This window comes from Thamnophis sirtalis, unplaced genomic scaffold (assembly GCF_051295495.1).
Source record: "Thamnophis sirtalis isolate CommonGarterSnake01/CBP01778 unplaced genomic scaffold, rThaSir2_p1.2 scaffold_14, whole genome shotgun sequence".
In the NCBI taxonomy this organism is placed as follows: domain Eukaryota; kingdom Metazoa; phylum Chordata; class Lepidosauria; order Squamata; family Natricidae; genus Thamnophis; species Thamnophis sirtalis.
In genome coordinates this window covers 7,609,515-7,630,735 of record NW_028261394.1, presented here as the reverse complement: position 1 = coordinate 7,630,735, position 21,221 = coordinate 7,609,515, and the positions used below count along the sequence as shown (strand labels likewise).

Genomic DNA, 21,221 nt, shown 5'->3' with positions numbered 1-21,221 from the left:
ATGATAGGAACCAACAACTCCATGCCTTCCTAGGTGCAATTTTAAGTTAAGCTAAGAGGGTTGCTCCTCCTCTTCCTCCTCCTTCTGCTTTTCTTCCTCCTCATCCTCGTCCTCCTCTTCCTCATCCTTCTTCTGCTTCTCCTCTTCCACGTCTTTCTCCTCCTTCTGCTTCCTTTTCCTCTTCCTTCTGCTCCTCCTTTTTTCTTCTCTTCCTTCTTCTGCTTTTCTTGTTCCTCTTCCTTCTGCTTCTCTTCCTCCTCCTCCTCCTCTTCCTTCTCCTCCTCCTCAGCCTCCTTGATCTGAGTCTTGATGGTCAAAGATGAAATCATGTCTTCTTTTTGAAAGCCCCAAATTCAACCCAACAATTGAACGCCTAATTTAAGCTGTGTTAAATCATGACAGCCTCTCCTCTTTTAGAGGTCTTGTTCTTTCACATCACTTTTACATCTTTTGGCCCAGATAATCTGCCACAAGCATCTCCGATACAGTAGACCCCAAACAGAGCCCAAAAGCTACAGCAAAGGAAGCCCAGGCCTTTCCTTCCCCCCACCCCCAACTTTGAAAGTATTAACTCTTCTGTTGTCATTCCACAAAAGAACAAGGTGATTGTTGGATAATGAAGGGTGTAGGTTTTTTGTTTTTTTTTATAATGGCTTGTCTGTTTTTCAGGTAATGTCTTTCTCGGCAGATCCTCTCGGGAAATAGTATCGCTAACATTCAGATCAGGGATGAAATTCTACCGGTTTGGTGAACCGTTTTCTCCGACGATCAGCTGTGACGCTTGATTTATATTAGCTGGAATTGTCGGATTTCCTGTTTTCTAGCTAATCTAAATTGCATGGCACAGAGAATTCCCCCCCCCCCTATTCTACTTACCTTTGCAGGCGTGCTCGGTAGCAGGCTCCGCCCACCCACCCGGACGTTATTTTGAGGCTCTGCGCATGCACGGAGGTGCTCATGTTTGTGAACCGGTAGCAAAGGTCAGTTGAATTCATCCCTGATTCAGAGACAGGCCTGCCCTCCTCGGTTTATGTCCAATACTCTGCCATTTGACCCACGTAAACCAAAACTGGGCATACTGCAGCATGGTGGGGTGGGGGGCAACACCCATCACCCAAAGCATGCTAAGCAACATTACGAATCTGTTGTGTTGGATGTAAGGGTCCTTGCTGTAGAAATCGTGCAACTGATCAACTTAGCTCAAAGATATAGATTAACAGAGTTGGAAGGGACCTTGTAGGTCATCTAGTCCAACACACACACCCACATACCCGGCCCAAGCAGACCCTAGTTGAGACCCTCTTCCTCATTGCTTGCAGGCCAATGCTAATGCCCGTGGTTGAAGGAACCGCTGAGGACTTCCCCTGCCACACAGTGGGGGGAAAAAATCCCTGTTGCAAACAAACCAAGCAAAAGGAATCTCACTTCAATAATGTAGTTTTTTTTATTTTTAGGAAACCTATTGTTGTCGAAGGAAATGGCTTACCAAGGTTGGCTTGGCCATTATCCTGGATGGGTCCCTACCTTCTCAATACCTTCTGCAGGGACTCTCGTTGGCAATCCCCAGGGCAGGTGGGTCCTTTGACTCCCTAAAAATCCCGGGCTAGGGCCCCACTCCCATCGATTCTTCTCTCAAAGGGTCAACGGGCCTTGCCTGGAATCTGTGAATCCACCCGTTGTTTGCGTCTGTTTTAGCTTTGTTCAGTTTGACGTTGAAAAAAGTTGTAAAGGGACGTGGTAGGGCAACTGGCAGCGAAAGGGGGCGTGTGTATCCTGGCATCCTGGCTGCTACACTGAGGATCCTATCTTGTGGATAGCCCACAGGAAGTGCTAAAAGGAAGCGCTTCCAAGGAGTGGTGGGATTCAGCCGGTTCGCACCTATCCGGGAGAACCGGTTGGTAACTTTCTAAGCAGTTGGGAGAACCAGTTGTTGGAAGAAATCTCCTTTTGTTTTTTCCCACTTTACAGGGCTAATTGTGTAAGGAAGGCGGGAAGGAAACATTCTGGTGTTGTTTCTAGCCTCATCTTTATTGCCCTGCTTATAGAAACTGCCTCTCCGGTTAACCCTGATTACATTCTAACAGCTAAGGCAAAGTGCCCATCGACCTGAGCGACGTTGAGTTGGCCATACCCACACGGTCACATGGCCACCGAGCCACGCCTACCCAGCTGGTCGTTAGGGCAGAGAAAATGGTTGTTAAATTATTTGAATCCCACCACTGCTTCCAAGGCCTGCTTTGCAAGCGCTACTCGTTAACTGAGTTTGTAGATGACCACAATTCCATTTCAAAACTGGAATATAGGTGACCTTTGAGATTTCTTTTGTCGTTGGAGCATATGTCCTTTCAGTTGGGCGGAGGAATTCCTCCCCTTCCCCCTCCTCTCGCAAAATGGGCGAGTTTTAATATATATTTTTTTACATTTTTTTGTGAAATCGTGTTCGGTTTAAGGTGAAGCATCTTGATCTTCGCCAGCCGTTAACAGTGAGTCCTGATGACATTTATCTCTGCAGACAGAACAGGTTCTGTAGATGCCGGATTGTTGTTGTTGTTTTTTTAACAACAACAAAAATGAACTCTTAAGTTAAAATAATGGCTGCACACAGGAGCAGGTTACCTTCTGCAGGTCAAGAGTTAGGGCTAACATTTCGGGGAGGATAAGGGCCACGGCGGTCGAGACACAGCACAAAAAAAATCACAGGTTGCCCAGGTGGATAAGGCTGGGATTTTTCTCTCTGGCCCCCTTTTGTAGGGTTTGTGTGTATATGTGAGTCTTGCTTGGTTTTGTTGGATGGAAGTGAGGTCTTCTTCGTGCTGCTTTTAGCGTTTTGTGCCGTCGTTTTCATGTGTTCCCCCCCTCCCCCCATGCTGAAATCACACCGCCAATTGTTAGCAATTCCCTCCCTTCGCTTTGGAGCAGACTTCAAAGGCTGCTAAAAGATGGGAGTTTGCGAGAACCGATTGCAAGACGTTCTCCACAATATCTCACACCAGTTGTAGGTGGCCCCGTGGCATGATTGGGCAGTGGCACCTTTCTCCTGGAGCTCTTGATATTAAAAACATCTGCCTGTCGAGCTGCATTAAGAATGTGCTTCAGAGCCCCTGGCATGATGTTCCTGGGGCTCATTGCACAGATGTTCTACAACCTTAAGGTTACACATCATCTGTTGCAAGTTGCCCGTTCAGAATTTAGGAAGACTGGCAGTCTAGGCCTTCATCTTTTTCCTCTCCCTTCAACCCACAAATCGCTCCGTTTGCCACTCTTCGCATCCGGTGCTAAATTCTCGCCTCTAGGCACCTCTTAAGACTCTGGTTCTCCTTTTTTTAAAAAAAAAAATTAGTCTCTTCCCATCTCTCTGGCAGGGCGCATGATAGGATTTACCTAGATGAAGGGTCTCCAAAGTTGTGCCACTTTTAAGACTTGTGGACTTCAACTCCCAGAATTCCCATGCTGGCTGGGGGATTCTGGGACTTGAAGTTCACAAAGTGGCCCAAGTTAATTTGGCGAGCATGACTAGCTGAGGAATTCTGGGAGTTGAAGTCCACAAGTCTGAAAGTGGCCAACTTTGGAGACTCCTGACCTAAATCATTTGTGAAGAAGAGTGTTCTGACCCAGGCTTCTTGAGAAAGCAAAAAAAGGTCCCTGCAAAACCCCTTTTTATTTACGCGGCTGTGAATTCCTTTCATTCACAGTCAGCCAGGCTTTAGCAAAGAGTCTTTCCGAGGAACGTTTATCAACACGAACCTTATCTCGTTTGGAGCGCTGCCAGATAGCTAGTTTCCAAACGCAGGGCAAGGCAAATTTGGCGCAGAACTTTCCACTCTCGAAACGACTGAAGGAGCAAATCGTTTCCTGCAAAAGCCCCCTCCCCATTCACTCCTCTTTTGTTTCCTATGGGAGGGGCCAATCACCTCCAAGGTGTGGCTTTACTCCCGAGTCGACCCTGCTTTCTTACTTGCTCTTGTCTTCTGTAGCTCTGCGCATGCACACCCTGGGAACAGGCTCCAGCTGTTCCTCTGCCTCACTGCTGTCTAGCTCCCTCTCTGCCTCCGACGCAGAGCCCTCGTCTGAGCTTCTCTCAGCCCCCAGGACTGGCTCATGTTCCTCCCCAACCTCCTCAATGTCCGACTCTGCTGCCAGCTCTGCCAGCTGGGGAGTCACAACAAAGAGAATCTGATCTTTCAGTCCATTCCCTTCGGCGTTATCCAACTCTCTTGCCCCACTTCCGTAAAACGAAGAGCAGTGGGGCAAAAAAAACCCAGCTCCCGAAAACCATTTTCAAACAGGATGGGTCTCAAGAAAGAAAGCAACCCATTTTTTTCCCCAACCCCGCTTTTAGAAATGCCTAAGAAAAGGGGAGAACCAGCTAGCCTCCATATCCTACCAGCGGGCCTCGTAGAGAATTTTAGCCAGGGAAGAAGGATCTCAGCTGTCTTTGACAAACAGCTGTTAAAGCTAACATGAGGATGCTATCCACACACAAAAAAATATTTGTGGATTTGTATCCTCTGCAGAGTAGGGGGGGGCAGAGTGGATGGACTCCCCCACCCCTCAATTCACCCGAAGTTCCTTGCATGGCTCTTGTCGGAGTTTGACAAATAACACATCGCTACAGGAACTGTGATGCTTTCGCCACCGCAGCAAAATGACTTCTTTTACGCCCTAAAAAAATACTATTTATTACGGGGTGGGGGTGTGTGACTTTTCCGCAATGCTGCCTATAAAACCGGAGAAGCACATTGGCTGGAAACCCTGCAGCGATCGCCATGCCCGTAATCCTAAGGAATCCACGCACGCTCGCTCGCTCGCCCCGATCCTGGATCGCATCCTTGTTAGGTGAAGGGACGTCTCGACCCAGAGCTGCATCAGGCAGAAGAAGGCCTGAACCTTTGTGTGACACCAAGCCATTTCTTGGAAGGGAAGGGAAAATAAATAAATAATCCCCCCCCCCCCCCCAAAAAAAGTGGAGGGGGGACGGGACAGGACAGGCGGGGGAGTTTAAGGGTGGGTGGGAATCAACTCTTGCTTTAAATACAATTGCAAAAGTGTGCAGTATTAATTTATAAGCAGAAAGGCCATATCTTGTAAAACTGTATATAAAGCAGTTTTTTTTTAAAAAAAAAATTGGTGCAAATGTCCTGTCGGTTTTCTGTCTGTTACATTGGGTGTTTCGGGGAGGGGTGGGGCGGGGGACATCTGAACCCTCGTGTGTGCGAGTGAGTGAGTGTGTGTGTATGTGTGTGCGTGCGTGCGTGTGCATTTCTTTTTCACTGCTCGCAGCCTTCCCCAACCCAGCTTGTGCAGAGCACCAGGTTTGAGAAGGCAAGCGTGTAAAAGCTTTGGAGTCAAGTGTGCTATGAGTTAATGCCTCGTTCCTCTGAAACCCTGGGATATGTTTTTTCTTTTTTAAAAACAACAACAACAGGTCTTATTTGGATTTTAAATGTTTGCACCCTTCATTTTGGCTCTGTTTGCATTAACTATCTGGTCCCAAGCAATTCATATGAAGAGAGAGAGGTTGGGGGGGGGGGGGGGAAAGGTTAGCACCAAGTAATACAATACAATACAATAGCAGAGTTGGAAGGGACCTTGGAGGTCTTCTAGTCCAGCCCCCTGCCTAGGCAGGAAACCCTATACCGTTTCAGACAAATGACTATCCAACATCTTCTTAAAAGACTTCCAGTGTTGGGGCATTCACAACTTCTGGAGGCAAGTCTTTGAAAACTGCCAGATGGATTTGATAAAGGGAATTTATTAATCTTGGAGAAGAGTTAGCTGTTTCGTTGATGCCTCAACATCTAAGGTCTTGGGAGGAGGAATCAAATGTTTATTTTTTTTAAAAAAACACCTCCCAGCTATGGTGCAATCAGATGTTCCTTTTGTGCATTCATTTTTTTGACAAGCTTGTGTGATTCTTATCTATGCAGCCAAGGGTTGTTGTTTTTTTAAGCATTATTTTTTGTGTGTGTCTCCCATCGAAGTGTCTCAAATTGGATTAGTCTGCAAAAAACAAACCTGAGTTTTTCTTGCAGTCTCTAATCCTAGCGGCATTCAAGACATTTTTTTGTGGGGGGGGGGTGTTTGTGTAAGAAGACACGTCTCCCCATTCACTCCGTCAGTGAAGGACGCTTGAGAATTGTTGTTCAACGCTTGGAAAAAAAATAATAATCAGAATTTGCTCTCAAATTATTTAATGTCCCCTTTTGGGGAGCAAGTTCGAGCCAACCTTCTCCCAGGTGGCTTTTTCTAGAGCAGGGGTCAGCAACCTGCGGCTCTGGAGCTGCATGTGGCTCTTTTATCCCTCTGCTGCGGCTCCCCGTCAAGCGGTCAGATCCACAATTGATACAGCTTTCGGTTAGGAAGGTAGAGGAAAAGGACACCACGTTAGGAGGAGACTCTATGGTGGGGGAACCGGACTTCCAGTTGGTAGAGGAAAAAGGACGCCACGCTAAGAGGAGACTCTATGGTGGGGGGGGGGGACCGGACTTCCGGTCGGCAGAGGAAAAAGGACGCCACGCTAGGAGGAGACTCTATGGTGGGGGAACCGAACCAGAATTGAACGGGGGCTTCCAGTTAGGACCTTTGTGGCTCTTTGAGGGCTTAAGGTTGCCGACCCCTGTTCTGGAGAATTGATATGAAGCTTCCACCATCCTTAAACAAAAGTTTGGCCGGCTGGACCAGGTGACGGGAGTTGTAGTTCCAAGATTTCAGAAAGCCATTTTTTTTTTTGCCTTATTTGACCAATTGAGCCACGCTAACGTGCATCCAATATAAATTAAGTCTCCTCTAGGCCTTTTTGTTGCAAATTTCACTTTCTTGGGGGCATTTTGGAGAAAGTCGAAACTTTTCCCCACCCGTCAGCTGCTGTTCTGTGTGTTGTTTGTTAGAAGTATGAAAACATCGTGAAGGACCCAAAACCTGAAGGAAAATGGCATTTCACAGAGAGATTTGCTTCCCTGGGCAATTTCAAAACAGGTGGGCTTTGCAGGGGTCCCTCCTCCCTCCGCCTTCCACTGCTTCCCATCCTGCAACTCCAACACAATTGTTTTCTAATCAGTTGGGGGGGTGGGAGGGGAGTGGGGTGCATACCTTTTGTTTGTTTTCTTTTTCTTTTGCGGTTTAACGTCCCAACAAATTGTTAATACAGACTGTATAAAACGGACATGATTTTCCTCACTTGTATTTTTGTTATTGAGCAAGTTTATCAAAATAAATTCTCTACTGAAAAGAAATCTGCCCGGCTCGGTTTGCTTGCTTTTTGCGCACGTACACGCATGCACACACACACACACACACATACATCACCGATGGTGGTTGCGGCAAACCCATCCTCGGGGCTGAAGTGCTTTTGGAGGGCGAAAAGCTTTAAAATAGACAAGCTAAGAGCTTTCTGACAAAATGGAGCAGCAGCGCACGAAACTTCCAATTATACAAGTGTCTGGTGGGTTGTTGGTGTTGTTTTAAAGTGGATTTCCGGTTTTTAATGAAAACAATGAAAACATCAAAAAAAGAACTCGAAGCTTCCCTCTTCCTTTCCCAAGATGGATGGATGGATGGATGGATGGATGGATGGATGGATGGATGGATGGATGGATGGATGGATATAGGGATAGATGGATGTAGGGATAGATAGATGGATGGATGGATGTAGGAATGGATGGATGTAGGGATGGATGGATATAGGGATGTATGGATGTAGGGATGGATGAATGGATGGGTATAGGGATAGATGGATGGATGGATATAGGGATGGATGGATGTAGGGCTGGATGGATGGATATAGGGATAGATGGATGGATGGATATAGGGATGGAGGGATAGATGGATGTATATAGAGATGGATGGATGGTTTTAGGGATAGATGGATGTAGGGATGGATGGATATAGGGATATATAGATGGATGGAGGGATAGATGGATGGAGGGATGGATGGAGGGATGGATGGATAGATGGAGGGATGGAGGGATGGATAGATGGATGTATATAGAGATGGATGTATGGATGTAGGGATAGATGGATGGATGGATGGATGTAGGGATGGATGGATGGATATAGGGATAGATGGATGTAGGGATAGATGGATGGATGGATGTAGGAATGGATGGATGTAGGGATAGATGGATATAGGGATGGATGGAGGGAGGGAGGGATAGATGGATGTATATAGAGATGGATGGATGGTTTTAGGGATGGATGGATGTAGGGATGGATGGATATAGGGATATATAGATGGATGTAGGGATGGATGGATGGAGGGATAGATGGAGGGATGGATGGATGGAGGGATAGATGGATGGAAGGATGGATAGATGGATGGATGTAGGGATAGATGGATGTATATAGAGATGGATGGATGGAGGGATAGATGGATGGATGGAGGGATAGATAGATAGATGGATAGCCATCAGTTGCCACCATTTATCACAGACTTTCTCTGATCATTGCCGTATCCCCACAATCACATCATCAAAATTCAGTCCCTTTACCAGCCAACTGGTATTTATGACAGTCAACGTGTTCTGAGGTCACGCCATCCCCTTTTGGATTGCACAGTCATCCTTCATGAGGCCACGACAACCTGAAGCAGATACCTGGATGATGCTCTTCATTCTCTTCGACGAAACACACGTTTCAAAGCAAAGGGACACATACGTGAGTTCTTTCCCCCAGGCCCTGTGACACCCCCCTCCTCATTTTGCACAAAAGATGGCCCTTGTGTCACCATGTGTCCTAATTTCAAACACTGCCAGAGGTTTCAAACTCTTGCTTGGCATGGACTTCCTTTAAAAAGAAAATCAGTACTAATACTGTACGCAGAGTATTACGTCCTGCAGGGAGGGCAGAGGGCAGAAAAAAGGATTTCCCACGCTCTGTTTACAATTTATGAAAATATTTCCTGGAGCTTTTTCGGTGGGCCAATCCTTGCACATCCTTCCTTTCCTTTGTTTTTTTTTCCCTTTCCCTTTGTCCTTCTCTTCCACCTTTCTCCTTCCTTCCTTTCTTCTTCCTTTCCCTTCCCTTTCTCCTTCCCCTCTTCCATCTCTTTCTCCTCCATCTTTCCTTCCCTTCTCTCCTTCTCCCTATCCTTTCCTCTTCATTCTTTCTGTTCCTTTCTCCTACCCCTGTTCCACCTCGTTCTCCTCCCTCCTTCCTTTCCCCTCCTCTCCCTTTCTCCTATCCCTCTTCCATCTCTTTCTCCTCCCTCCCTCTTTCCTTTCCCTTCCCTTCTTTTCATGCCTTTCATTTCTCCTTCCCCTTTTGCACCTTTCTCCTTCCTCCCTCCTTCCTTTCCCTTCCCTTTCTCCTTCATCTCTTCCACCTCGTTCTCCTCCCTCCCTCCTTCCTTTCCTTTCCCTTCCCTCCTTTTCTTCTCCCTATCCTTCCCTCCTTTTCATCCCTTTCATTTCTCCTACTGCCTTTGCACTTCTCCCTCCCTCCCTTCCTCCCTCCCTCCCTGGTGAGAATGGTTGCTTCCGTTGCTATTGGAGATAGAAAACACAGGCCCAACCAGAGACTACTAGACCCAAAGGCCCGAGGAGCTTCAGCTGCACATGGAAGAGGTGTGCAAGAGCATGGCAGACGCCCGGTGAGTCCCACATCTTGGAGAACCTAAGCTTTGGACGATGAGTGGGAAGAAGCCAGCTTGCCGTTGGCTTCAAGGCTATGGGGGGAAAAGCGGGGGGGGGGGAGGTGACTATATCGACTTTCAACCGTCTTAGAAAGTGGAGGAGAATCCTGTGTGTCTACAAGCATTGATGCAGCCTTGCACCAGAGGGGATTGCAAAACTGCCTCTGCAGGGTCCTAGCAACTTTTAAAAAAAATATTGCAACTCAAAAGTTGGGGGCATTCCTGGGCATGGCAGTCCATACTTCTTAAAGTTGCCAAGTTAGGGGGGAAAGTTTCAAAATTCGTTTTATGGAAGGTGCTTGCAATCGATCAACATCTGCAATCAAATTTCTGTCTATCTGGTCAATTTAGACTAAATAGATGGACTGAGTGCCCTCTAGATCAGGGGTGTCAAACTCAAGACTCAAACAGCAAAGAATTGGCCCGCCATGCCTCTGCCAGCCGAAATAAGAGGTCTATTATCCTTTCTATTATCTTCTATTTTCTATTCTATTTCCTTTCTATTTTCTATTATTTTCTATTTTCTATTCATTCTATTCTATTTCCTTTCTATTTTCTATTATTTTCTATTTTCTATTACTTTTTATTATTTTATTATTTTATATTTTCTATTATTTTATATTTTCTATTACTTTTTATTATTTTATATTTTCTATTATTTTGTATTTTGTATTCTATTTCCTTTCTATTTTCTATTATTTTTTATTATTTTCTATTCTATTTTCTATTATTTTCTATTTTTATTAATTTTTATTATTTTCTATTTTTTATTCTATTCAATTTTTTTCTATTATTTTCTATTTTTATTAATTTTTATTATTTTCTATTTTTTATTCTATTCAATTTCCTTTTTTTCTATTATTTTCTATTTTCTATTATTTTTTTATTATTTTCTATTTTCTATTATTTTCTATTTTCTATTATTTTTTATTATTTTCTATTTTCTATTATTTTCTATTTTCTATTATTTTTTATTATTTTCTATTTTCTATTATTTTCTATTCCATTCTATTCAATTTCCTTTTTTTCTATTATTTTCTATTTTCTATTATTTTTTATTATTTTCTATTTTCTATTATTTTCTATTCCATTCTATTCTATTTCCTTTCTATTTTCTATTATTTTCTATTTTCTATTACTTTTTATTATTTTATATTTTCTATTATTTTCTATTCAATTCTATTCTATTTCCTTTCTATTTTCTATTATTTTTTATTTTCTATTATTTTTATTTTCTATTTTCTATTCCATTCTATTCTATTTCCTTTCTATTTTCTATTCCATTCTATTCTATTTTCTATTATTTTCTATCCTATACTATACTCTCCCCCACTTGTAGTGCAAGATGACAATGGTTAATTTTTTGCAGCGCAAACCCAGACTCAACGGCCAGGTCACCCAAAAGGCAGAAATCATGGCAGGATGTCGTTCTCACCAATCCTGTGGATGACCATGGATTGTTAGTTACCCATGTTAACCAAACGCATGATTTAATGGTAAGTGAACATTCCTGTCCATGAGGAAGGCCGTAACCATATTGGTGAAACTAGAAACCGGTTAGGAGCAGACTTGCGCTGTCAAACTCTACAGGTAGGCCTCGAGGTACAACCGCGAGGAAGCCCAAAATTTCTATTGCTAAGCGAGGCTGTTAAGTGAGTTTTTGCCCCATTTTAACTACTGATTTTGCCACATTTGAAAAGCCGCGCTGGTGCAGTGGTTAGAAAGCAGTACTGCAGGCAATTTCGGCTGACTGCCAGCTGACTGCAGTTTTGAAGTTCGATTCTCACCAGGCTCCAGGTTGACTCAACCGTCCGTCCTTCCGAGGTGGGTAAAACGAGGACCCAGATTGTTGTGTAAGAATAGGCTGATTCTGTAAACCGCTTAGGGCTGTAAAGCACAGTGAAGCAGTTTATAAGTCTAAGTGCTATTGCTATTTCTTTTCCTTCCTTCCTTCCTTCCTTCCTTCCTTCCTTCCTTCCTTCCTTCCTTCCTTCCTTCCTTCCTTCCTTCCTTCCTTCTTTCCTTCCCCATGCATCCATGCATGCATGCATGCATCCATCCATCCATGGTGCACAGTAGTTACAATGCACTATGCAGGCTAATTCTGCCAACTGCCAGCAGTTCGATTCTCACAGGCTCCAGGTTAACTCAGCCTTCCATCCTTCCAAGATGGGCAAAACGAGGACCCAGATTGTTGGGGGCAATGTGCTGACTCTGTAAACCGCTTAGAGAGGGCTGTAAAAGCACTGGGAAGCAGTATATAACTCTAAGTGTTATTGCTCTTTCTTTTCCCTTCCTTCCTTCCTTCCTTCCTTCCTTCCTTCCTTCCTTCCTTCCTTCCTTCCTTCCTTCCTTCCTTCCTTCTCCATGCATCCATGCATGCATCCATGGTGCACAGTAGTTCAAATGCAGAATTGCAGGCTAATTCTGCCAACTGCCAGCAGTTCGATTCTCACCAGCTCAATAGCAATAGCAATAGCAGTTAGACTTATATACCGCTTCATAGGGCTTTCAGCCCTCTCTAAGCGGTTCACAGAGTCAGCATATTGCCCCCAACAACAATCCGGGTCCTCATTTCCCCCACCTCGGAAGGATGGAAGGCTGAGTCAATAGCAATAGCAGTTAGACTTATATACCGCTTCATAGGGCTTTCAACCCTCTCTAAGCGGTTCACAGAGTCAGCATATTGCCCCCAACAACAATCCGGGTCCTCATTTTACCCACCTCGGAAGGATGGAAGGCTGAGTCAACCCTGAGCCGGTGAGATTTGAACAGCCGAACTGCAGAACTGCAGTCAGCTGAAGTAGCCTGCAGTGCTGCATTTAACCACTGCGCCACCTCGGCTCACCTGAGCTCAAGGTTGGCTCAGCCTTCCACACTTAACAACCGGCATCCTCATGGTCCCAGGATCAAAATGCAGACCCTTGGCCACTGACTCGTCACCGTTGCCGCATCCCGGGGTCAGTCACGCAATTCCCCTTTGGCAACCTTCCGACAAGCCAAATCAACGGGGAAGCCAGATTCACTTAACAACTATGTTGCTAACTTCACAACCGCAGTGATTCGCTTGACGACCGTGGCAAGAAAGGGTCCCTAAAATGGCAAGAAAAACTCACTTAGCATCCCAGTTAGCAATTTGGGGCTCAACGACGGTTATAAGTCGAGGACTTCCTGTAATCCCACAGTCAAGAGTGCATGCTCTCTTACTCTGCCCCGGGAGCCACAAAAATATAACCACGTGAGCTTATTTTTGCCCTGATGCCTGTTCCTGGTTTGCCCACAGCGGCTGAAGGACACGGAGGTGATGTTTGCTAATTTAAAAGCCACCGATGATTGGATTCAGGTGTACAGCTTGGCAAACTTGCAACTCTCCCTGGAGGATTTGATGAAGAAAGGCACTGCTACCACGTAAGTGTGAGTCCCTGTTGTGGCCCGCCAGTGGCCAGGGGAGCTGGCAGCAGATTCGGACAGTGAGGAGGTTGGGGAGGAAGATGGGCCAGTCCTGGAGTCTGGGGAAGGCTCTGAGGAGGGCTCTCTCTTACTCTCCCTCTCTCTGTCTCTCTGTCTCTTACTCTCACTCTCTGTTTCTTTCTCTTTCTCCCTCTCTCTCTCTGTCTTTCTCTCCCTCTCTCTCTGTCTCTCTGTCTCTCTCTCTCTCTCTCTCTGTCTCCCTCTCTCTGTCTCTCTCTCTCTTACTCTCACTCTCTGTCTCTCTCTTTCTCTGTCTCTTTCTCTCTCTCCCTCTCTTTCTGTCTCTCCCTCTCTCTGTCTCTGTCTCTCTCTCTCTTACTCTCACTCTCTGTCTCTCTCTTTCTCTGTCTCTTTCTCTCTCTCCCTCTCTTTCAGTCTCTCCCTCTCTCTGTCTCTGTCTCTCCCCGCTCTCTCTTTCTCTGTCTCTTTCTCTCTCTCCCTCTCTCTCTGTCTTTCTCTCCCTCTCTCTCTGTCTCTCTCTCTCTCTCTGTCTCTGTCTCTCTGTCTCTGCCTCTCTCTGTCTCTGTCTCTGTCTCTCTTACTCTCACTCTCTGTCTCTCTCTTTCTCTGTCTCTTTCTCTCTCTCCCTCTCTCTCTCTGTCTCCCTCTCTCTGTCTCTGTCTCTCTCTCTCTTACTCTCACTCTCTGTCTCTCTCTTTCTCTCTCTCCCTCTCTTTCAGTCTCTCCCTCTCTCTGTCTCTGTCTCTCTCTCCCCCTCCTCTCTCTGTCTCTGTCTCTCTCTCTCTTACTCTCACTCTCTGTCTCTCTCTTACTCTCACTCTCTGTCTCTCTGTCTCTTACTCTCACTCTCTGTTTCTTTCTCTTTCTCTCTGTCTCTCTCTGTCTCTCCCTCTCTCTCTCTCTCTGTCTCTCTCTCTGTCTCTCTCTCCCTCTCTCTGTCTCTCTGTCTCTGTCTCTCTCTCTCTCTGTCTCTCGCTCCCTCTCTGTGTCTCTCGCTCCCTCTCTGTCTCTCTCTGTCTCTCTCTCCCTCTCTCTGTCTCACACACACACACCAGCCTTTGGCTGTGAGTACTCCAGCAAAACGCTGTTAGCACCATGTCTTCAAAGCACGGGAATTGAGAGGGGGCAGTCCTTGCTCCTCACCTGAGCCCCATCGCTCCTCATTTCCACTGCCTGCCCCCTCTCTCTCACCCTGCCCTGTTCCTCCCTGCCGGCAAGCCATCCCAAGCCCAAGAGGCTTGAGGCTGCCTCGCCCTGCTCTTCCCCGCATTTCTCCAAAGCCAACGAGGCCATCTCCTCAACCTCCCATCGGCCTCAACTCCTCCTCCTCCTCCATGGATTCAGGCTCCGACGGGGTGCGGCAGCGCCACCTCTTGGCTCATCGTGGGATGTTTCCCTTTAGGGATGCGAAGAATACGGTGGAGTTTACTGAAGAGGAGGTCAACAGTTTTGAATCTCAATTACAAATGTGAGTATCCCATTAAAAAAAAAAAAAGAAATATGTAGATATGTAGAGCCGTTTATTTTATAATTCCTCACCTAAAGACAGAATTCTTTGCCAAACTGATTCAGGGAAGTCCGAAATAAGTAAGCTAGCGTTAGCATATTTTATATATTTTTTTCGATTGGTTTGCCACCCATCTGAAGCACAAGTTGACTATATTTATAACGCATTGCTTATATTTGGCTGGGGGTGGGTGGGTTATGTTTTATCTTCAGGGCTATCAATCTCTATGACAAGAGGATGCGTTGGCTTCTCCGAGGTACCAAGAAGGTAACGTTTTTTTTAAAAAAGGTTCAATGATATTTCTAGTATTAGAGAAAGAGTGGGGCAGAAGAACAGTTGGAGCCTGTTCCCAGTGTGCGCATGTGCAGAGCTGCCAGGAGAAGGAAACAGCTAAGGAACCAGGGCCGATTCGGGGAGTAGAGGCACAGGTGGACGGTGAATGGCCCCTCCCATAGGGAATAAAGAATGAGCGAAAGGGGAGAGGAGTTTGCAGGAGACAATTAGTTCAATTCATTAGGAGGAAGATCTCTTCCTGACTTCTTGCCAAGTATTGTCTGCTACAGAGTGGCGTTTGGAAGAGATCGGCCTGGCAGCTCTCCAAGCCTGATCAAGGTCTGTGGTTGTGAAATCTCTTGAAAGACTGTTTGCCGGGACTTTGCTGCAGAGGAATTCCCTTTAACCTAAATAAAAGGGGTTTTATTGGGACGAGGAGTCGGCTTCGTGCTCTTGGGAAGCCTGGGTCAGAACAGAGTGGTTCACAATGCAACATCATAAAGATTCTAATTTCATATGAAATGAATGAATGAATGAATGAATGAATGAATGAATACCTACCTAGCTACCTACCTACCTACCTACCTACCTACCTACCTACCTACATACATACATACATACATACATACATACATACATACATGAAGTTTTAAGGTCTTTCCATTTCTTTCTTTCTTTCTTTCTTTCTTTCTTTCTTTCTTTCTTTCTTTCTTTCTTTCTTTCTTTCTTTCTTTCTTTTGTCAGCCTCTGCTTTGCTGCTGCTTTGGCTGCCATGAAACGGGGAGGGAGGGCATGGTATTTGGGAGGGGTTACTAATTGTGCTGGAGGAAGATTCTGGAGCTCAGCTGCCTGTCGGACTACGCATGCGTAGGAGGTTCCCGCCAAGACTAACGGCACCGACATTCCATCTTAGTGATGCCTTTTGAAGTTATCTCACACCTGACACTTGGGAGAATTATGATTGGACTGTAACTGTGATGCCAAGGGGTGGGGAATGAGTTATTCTATATATCAATCGCTTTCCCGCCTAAATAATCAGTCTTCGCTTCGCTACGCCTTTAATCATTTATAATTAGTAAAAGTACACTTGATTTCTACCTATGGAGTCTCGTGGTCTTCTTTCCTAATTACCCAATGAAGAGGTGCTGACATCTTTCTTTCTTTCTTCATCCTCCAACTCCAGTTGTTTGGCGTCATTCAAGGAAACAAACTTGGAGTTCTCATCGAAACATCCAGCGTAGATTATGGATCAGGACTGCAAGGACTTCAAATGGATCTCATGGTAAGTATTACAGGCAGTCCTCGGCTTACGACGACAGTCAAGCCATTGCTACGCATGACGGTGGTTCGGCGAACGTCGCCCCGTTTTACGGCCTTTCTTGCCGCATTTCTTAAGCAAATCGCTGCAAATATTCAGTTAGTCACACGGTTGTTCAAGGAATCCGTGGACTTGGCTCGCCGGAAGGTCGCAAAAGGGGGTAACCGCGGGACCGCTGCGCCCGTCGTAGATAGGATCCAGTTGCCAAGCATCTGAATTCTGATCACCACGGGGGGATTCGGCAACGGTCGTCACAGTGAAAACTGATCAGAAGGTCCCTTTTTTTCCCTTCCCGTTGTAATTTTGAACGGTCACCAAATGAAACGGTCACAAAGCGAGGACTCCCTGTGTTTAACAAAGCTCAGGTCATGAGATTGTGGCTTCATTTGATGACGGAAGCCATCCCCTCCTAGGCTGCGTTAGCGGTTCAATATTGCACTACTGTGTTAGTGGTAGGGGATAATGCACAGGTGAAATCCTCCCGGTTCAGCGGAACCAGTAGTAAGAAAAAAAGCTTCCAAGGATCAGCTGTGAGCTGCACGATTGTGGGAAACTTCTTTTTTTCCGCTTTTTAAAGCGTTTTTTTCCTGCTGGTTTTGGGCGAATAGGCAGGGGAAAAATGCTTTAAAAAGCGGTGGTGGGGTGCTGTGAAAAAGAGAGAGAGAGAAGAGAGGGAGGAAGGACCACAAACTTGGCATTAGATGCGGCTTCAGAAGATGCCTTGAAAGAGCACAGCAATCCAGTCCTCGTCCAATCCCCTGCTCCAGCAGGACATTCTTAAAGTGTTTTTAACTTCTATTTTTAAATGTATTGTTGTAAGCCGCCCGGAGTCCTTCGGGATTGGGCGGCCTATAAATTTATTAAACATCAAAGTGAGTTTCTGTCTTTTGACCCGCCCCAGTCACATGACTACCAAGCCACTCCCCCCCAATCACATGACCCCCCACACACAAACACCTCCAAGCCACGCTCACAGAACCGGTAGGAAAAATGTTTAGATTTCACCACTTGAGAGACCGCCTCCTGCCAATTACCTCCCTACGACCTATAAGATCACATAGATTGGGCCTCCTCCGAATACCATCCGCCAGTCAGTGTCGACTGGCAACTACACGGAGGAGAGCCTTTTCAGTAGCAGCTCCGACCCTTTGGAACGATCTCCCCGTGGAGATTCGTACCCTCACCACCGTCCAGACCTTCCGCACAGCCCTCAAGACCTGGCTATCCCGTCAGGCCTGGGGATAAGATCACAATCTGTCCCCACCCGAATGAAGAATGAATGTTGTGTTCTATTTTACTCTTATGTATTGTTTTATGTTTATTGTTTACACCCCCCCCCTCCCTATTTTATGTAAGCCGCCCTGAGTCCCGCGGGGAAAAGGGCGGCCTATAAATATTAATAAAATACAAAAATACAAAATACCACTGGGAATAACTCGTATATTATAAGGGTCGGTTCTTCTTGTCTCTGATGGGGTCGACTCAGATCAACCTGAACTCCTGATTACTTTCCTCCCAGGCATTAATTAACGAGCAGCTGCATTACATGAAAAAACTCTACTTTATTTCGTTCGGAAGTGAGACCTCAGTTCTGTGGGAGGAACCGCGCACCGTCAATGAGGATCGGTAAGGTTTACAACTGCTTTATTGCGACTTTGAACGTACACTAATAATCGGCATAGACGTACATTATCATGAAATTCCATTGCATGACCACCTCAAATCTATGCTACAAAATAATACCACATTTTTCGGACTATAAGACGCACCGGTGTATAAGACGCACCAAGTGCGTTTCGAAGAGGTAAGTAAGGGAAAAAAAGTTTTGGTCCTCCCCAGCCCCAGGGGCACTCGACAGCCTTCAGCAGGGCTGGGAGAAGGCAAAACACCCCGTTTTTCACCAAAATGGGGACATTTTTCCCTTCCCCCAGCCCTGCTGAAGCCTGAAAAGTGCTTCTGGGGGGGTGGGGGAAAGTGAAAACCGTGGCACGACAAAACCGCGCTCGACTAAAGCGCGCCCGATTAAACCGCGTCGCTGACGTCATCAACAGGGCGACAACAGCAAGCGCGGAGAAAGAAGGGCGCTTTAAATAGCACTTTGAAAGCAAGCCGATTCAAGTTAAGGTAAGGGTTAAGGTTTAGGGTTAACTTTAGGGTTATGTTTAGGGTTAGGTTAAGGGTTAGGGTTAGGTTTAGGGTTAGGTTAAGGGTTAGGGTTAGGTTAAGGGTTAGGTTAAGGGTTAGGATTAGGTTTAGCGTTAGGTTAAGGGTTAGGTTTAGGGTTAGGTTTAGGATTAGGTTTAGGGGGGTTAGGTTTAGGTTTAGGGGTTAATTTTAGCTTTAGCGTTTACAGCGTGCTTCTGTCTCCGCGCTGTTGTCGCCCTGTGATGATGTCAGCTACGCGGTTTCGTCGAGCACGCTTTAGTCGAACGCGGTTTTGTGGTGGAACTGTGAAAACACCCCCATTTGGTTGAAAAGCGGCCTGTGTTTTGCCCATTTTTCACAAATATGGGATTCAGGGGTGGAGCTTCAGGAGGCCAAAAATGACTGTATTCAGTGTATAAGACTCACCAATATTTCCACGCTCTTTTAGGGCAGGAAAGGTGCGTCTTATACTCTGAAAAATACAATAAATACACTATAAAATAACAAATTAAATACATAAATAGAAAAGTATGCACATACCAGGGGTGGGTTCCTGCCAGTTCTAACCTCTTCTGTAGAAGAGGTTCCATAAATCTACAATGCCGTTTAGAACCGGTTCCAGCTCCCTCCCCCCCCGCCCTTCCGCACATCATCAAGATGAAGAGCAAGAGGAGGAATTCTGGGAGTTGAAGTCCACAAGTCTTAAAGCTGTCAAGTTTGAACACCCCTGGGGTGTTTTTTCTAAAGGGTTAGGGGTGGAAGGGTCTTGTAACTTGACAGCTCTAAGACTTGCGTGCTTCAAATGCCAGAGTTTCTGAGCCAACATTTTGGTTGCTAAGCAAGAGCGTTGTTAAGTGAGTTTCACCACATTTTACAAGTTGGCCACGCCCACCCAGTTACATGACTGGCAAGCCACTGCCAGCCGGTCACCTGGCTGGCAAGCCACTCCCAGCCGGTCACCTGGCTGGCAAGCCACTCCCACAAAGCAGGCCACACCTACAGAAGAGGTTATAAAAAATTTGGAAACCCACCATTTGCACATACCCATATATATTAAATGACACTGAGAAACAACACAGTCTACTCCAGATGTATACATGTACATGGTAAGAGAAACGAGTCTTGGGAATTTACCAGACGGATGGCATAGGGATCAAAGCGGTTACAGAATCTGGTAGTCCTACTAGAAATTCTTCAAAACCTCCTCCCAGAAGGATAGCAACAGAAACAGACCCTAACAGACTCAAACGATGGTTTGAGCTCGAAGAACATAGCACTTATAAGCAGCAGCATGAAAAATAGGAAGCGAGCTTCCTATAATCTTCTCCACTGTCCTCACCACTCTCTGTATGGATTTTCTATCGGAGGCACTGCTGCCACCAAACCAAGCAGGGATGCGGTTTGTTAAAAGGCTCTCAATGGTGCCTCTGTAAAAAGTGGTCAGGGCAGCAGGAAAAAGATGTGCTCCCCTCATCCGACGCAGGAAATGCAGATACTGGTTTGCACTCTTCACTAAAGATGACATGTTGGAAAGAGTGCTATTTGTCTAAAATTTCAGATTTTTGTTCCTCTTGCTGGAATTGCAGGTCCTCTGTTTTCCTTTTGGAAATTCCATGTTGGTTGCGTTGATACTGGTGCATGCTTGCAGGAGTCACTTTTAGTAGAATTGAACTTCTATTGTTGTCGTTATTCTGCTAGAATTTTATTGCCTAATTTTATCATGCCAAAGTTGCCATTTACTGGTTGATCTTTGCATTTGCTAACCACATGACTGGTTGACTTTCAGCGTTGTTAATTGTTTGGAATTGGCTCTTTGAGATGTGCTTTGTCGACAGGCACATCACTATTATTAAACTCAAAGGGAAAAGGCAGTTTAATTGCTCTGTAGAACTTTAGGCTGGTGTCTAAATTGGCGTGCAGTAAAATTTATTTTCTTTATTCCCCCCTCCCCTAGATTAAATGAAGCCAGGCAGTGGGTCCAGGAGCTGGAACCTACCAGAGGCTGCAATTTGCTAAAAGCTTTAAAGAAAGTCCTGCTGATGAGAGAATTGGATTCAGTGGCGATCATAGTTGGAACCTGGTAGGTCCTCTGTTGAAAGGCAGGTGTTGGCTTTGGTTTAAATGTACAGATAATCCTTGACATGACCACAATTGAGTGGGCCAGTGGGCCTAAACTCATCCCAAGACCAGGGGTCAAATTCAGCAGGTTCTGACAGGTTCTGGAGAAGGTTTGAGTAGTTCAGAGAACCGGCAAATACCACCTCTGGCTGGCCCCGCCCCATCTATTCTCTGCCTCTCGAGTCCCATCTGATCAGGAGGGAATGGGGATTTTGCAGTAACCTTCCCCTGCCACGCCCACCAAGCCACACCACGCCCACCAAGCCACGCCACGCCACGCCCACAGAACTGGGAGGAGAAATTTTGGAATCCCACCACTGCTACTATCCTTCTAAGACCTATATCTGTGATGGCGAACCCATGGCACCCATGCCCGAGAATGGAAATGGGGAGTGGAGATTTTGCAGTATCCTTCCCCTGCCACGCCCACCAAGCCACGCCCACAGAACCGGTAGTAAAAAAAATAAATAGAATTTCACCACTGCACGAATGTTTGCTGCTGTGCGAGACGGTTGTTAAATGGATTTTCACGACCTTTCTTGCTACGGTTGTGAAACGAATCACCGCAGTTGTTAAGTGAGTAGCAGGATTGTCCTTTTGTCCATTTTTGTGTTGTATAAAATACAAAAAGAAGAAAGAAATTAGGAAATGAAGGGAAGGGAAGGGAACGGGGGAAAGGAGGTGTGAAATACGAGGGGGAGGAGAAAAAGGAGAAAAAGAGGCCATTGACTCCCAACTCTTCCTAGCGCAGTACGAGATAAACACACTCCAACCTCAACTTTTTGCATTTTGTGGGTTCG

The 21,221-nt window shown here is 45.8% G+C and overlaps 1 protein-coding gene across 1 annotated transcript in view; it reads left to right on the top strand.

Moving 5' to 3' along the window:
- Positions 1-9,381: 9,381 nt before the first annotated feature.
- VWA3A (von Willebrand factor A domain containing 3A) overlaps positions 9,382-21,221 on the top strand; it is a 48,984-nt gene continuing 37,144 nt past the window's right edge. Inside the window, exons 1-8 of the mRNA XM_087728684.1 lie at positions 9,382-9,586; positions 10,998-11,124; positions 12,912-13,036; positions 14,463-14,528; positions 14,780-14,834; positions 16,024-16,122; positions 17,678-17,784; positions 20,258-20,383. Coding sequence (XP_087584810.1) covers positions 9,552-9,586; positions 10,998-11,124; positions 12,912-13,036; positions 14,463-14,528; positions 14,780-14,834; positions 16,024-16,122; positions 17,678-17,784; positions 20,258-20,383 — 740 coding nt within the window. The 5' untranslated portion in view covers positions 9,382-9,551. The remainder of the gene's footprint in view (positions 9,587-10,997; positions 11,125-12,911; positions 13,037-14,462; positions 14,529-14,779; positions 14,835-16,023; positions 16,123-17,677; positions 17,785-20,257; positions 20,384-21,221) is intronic.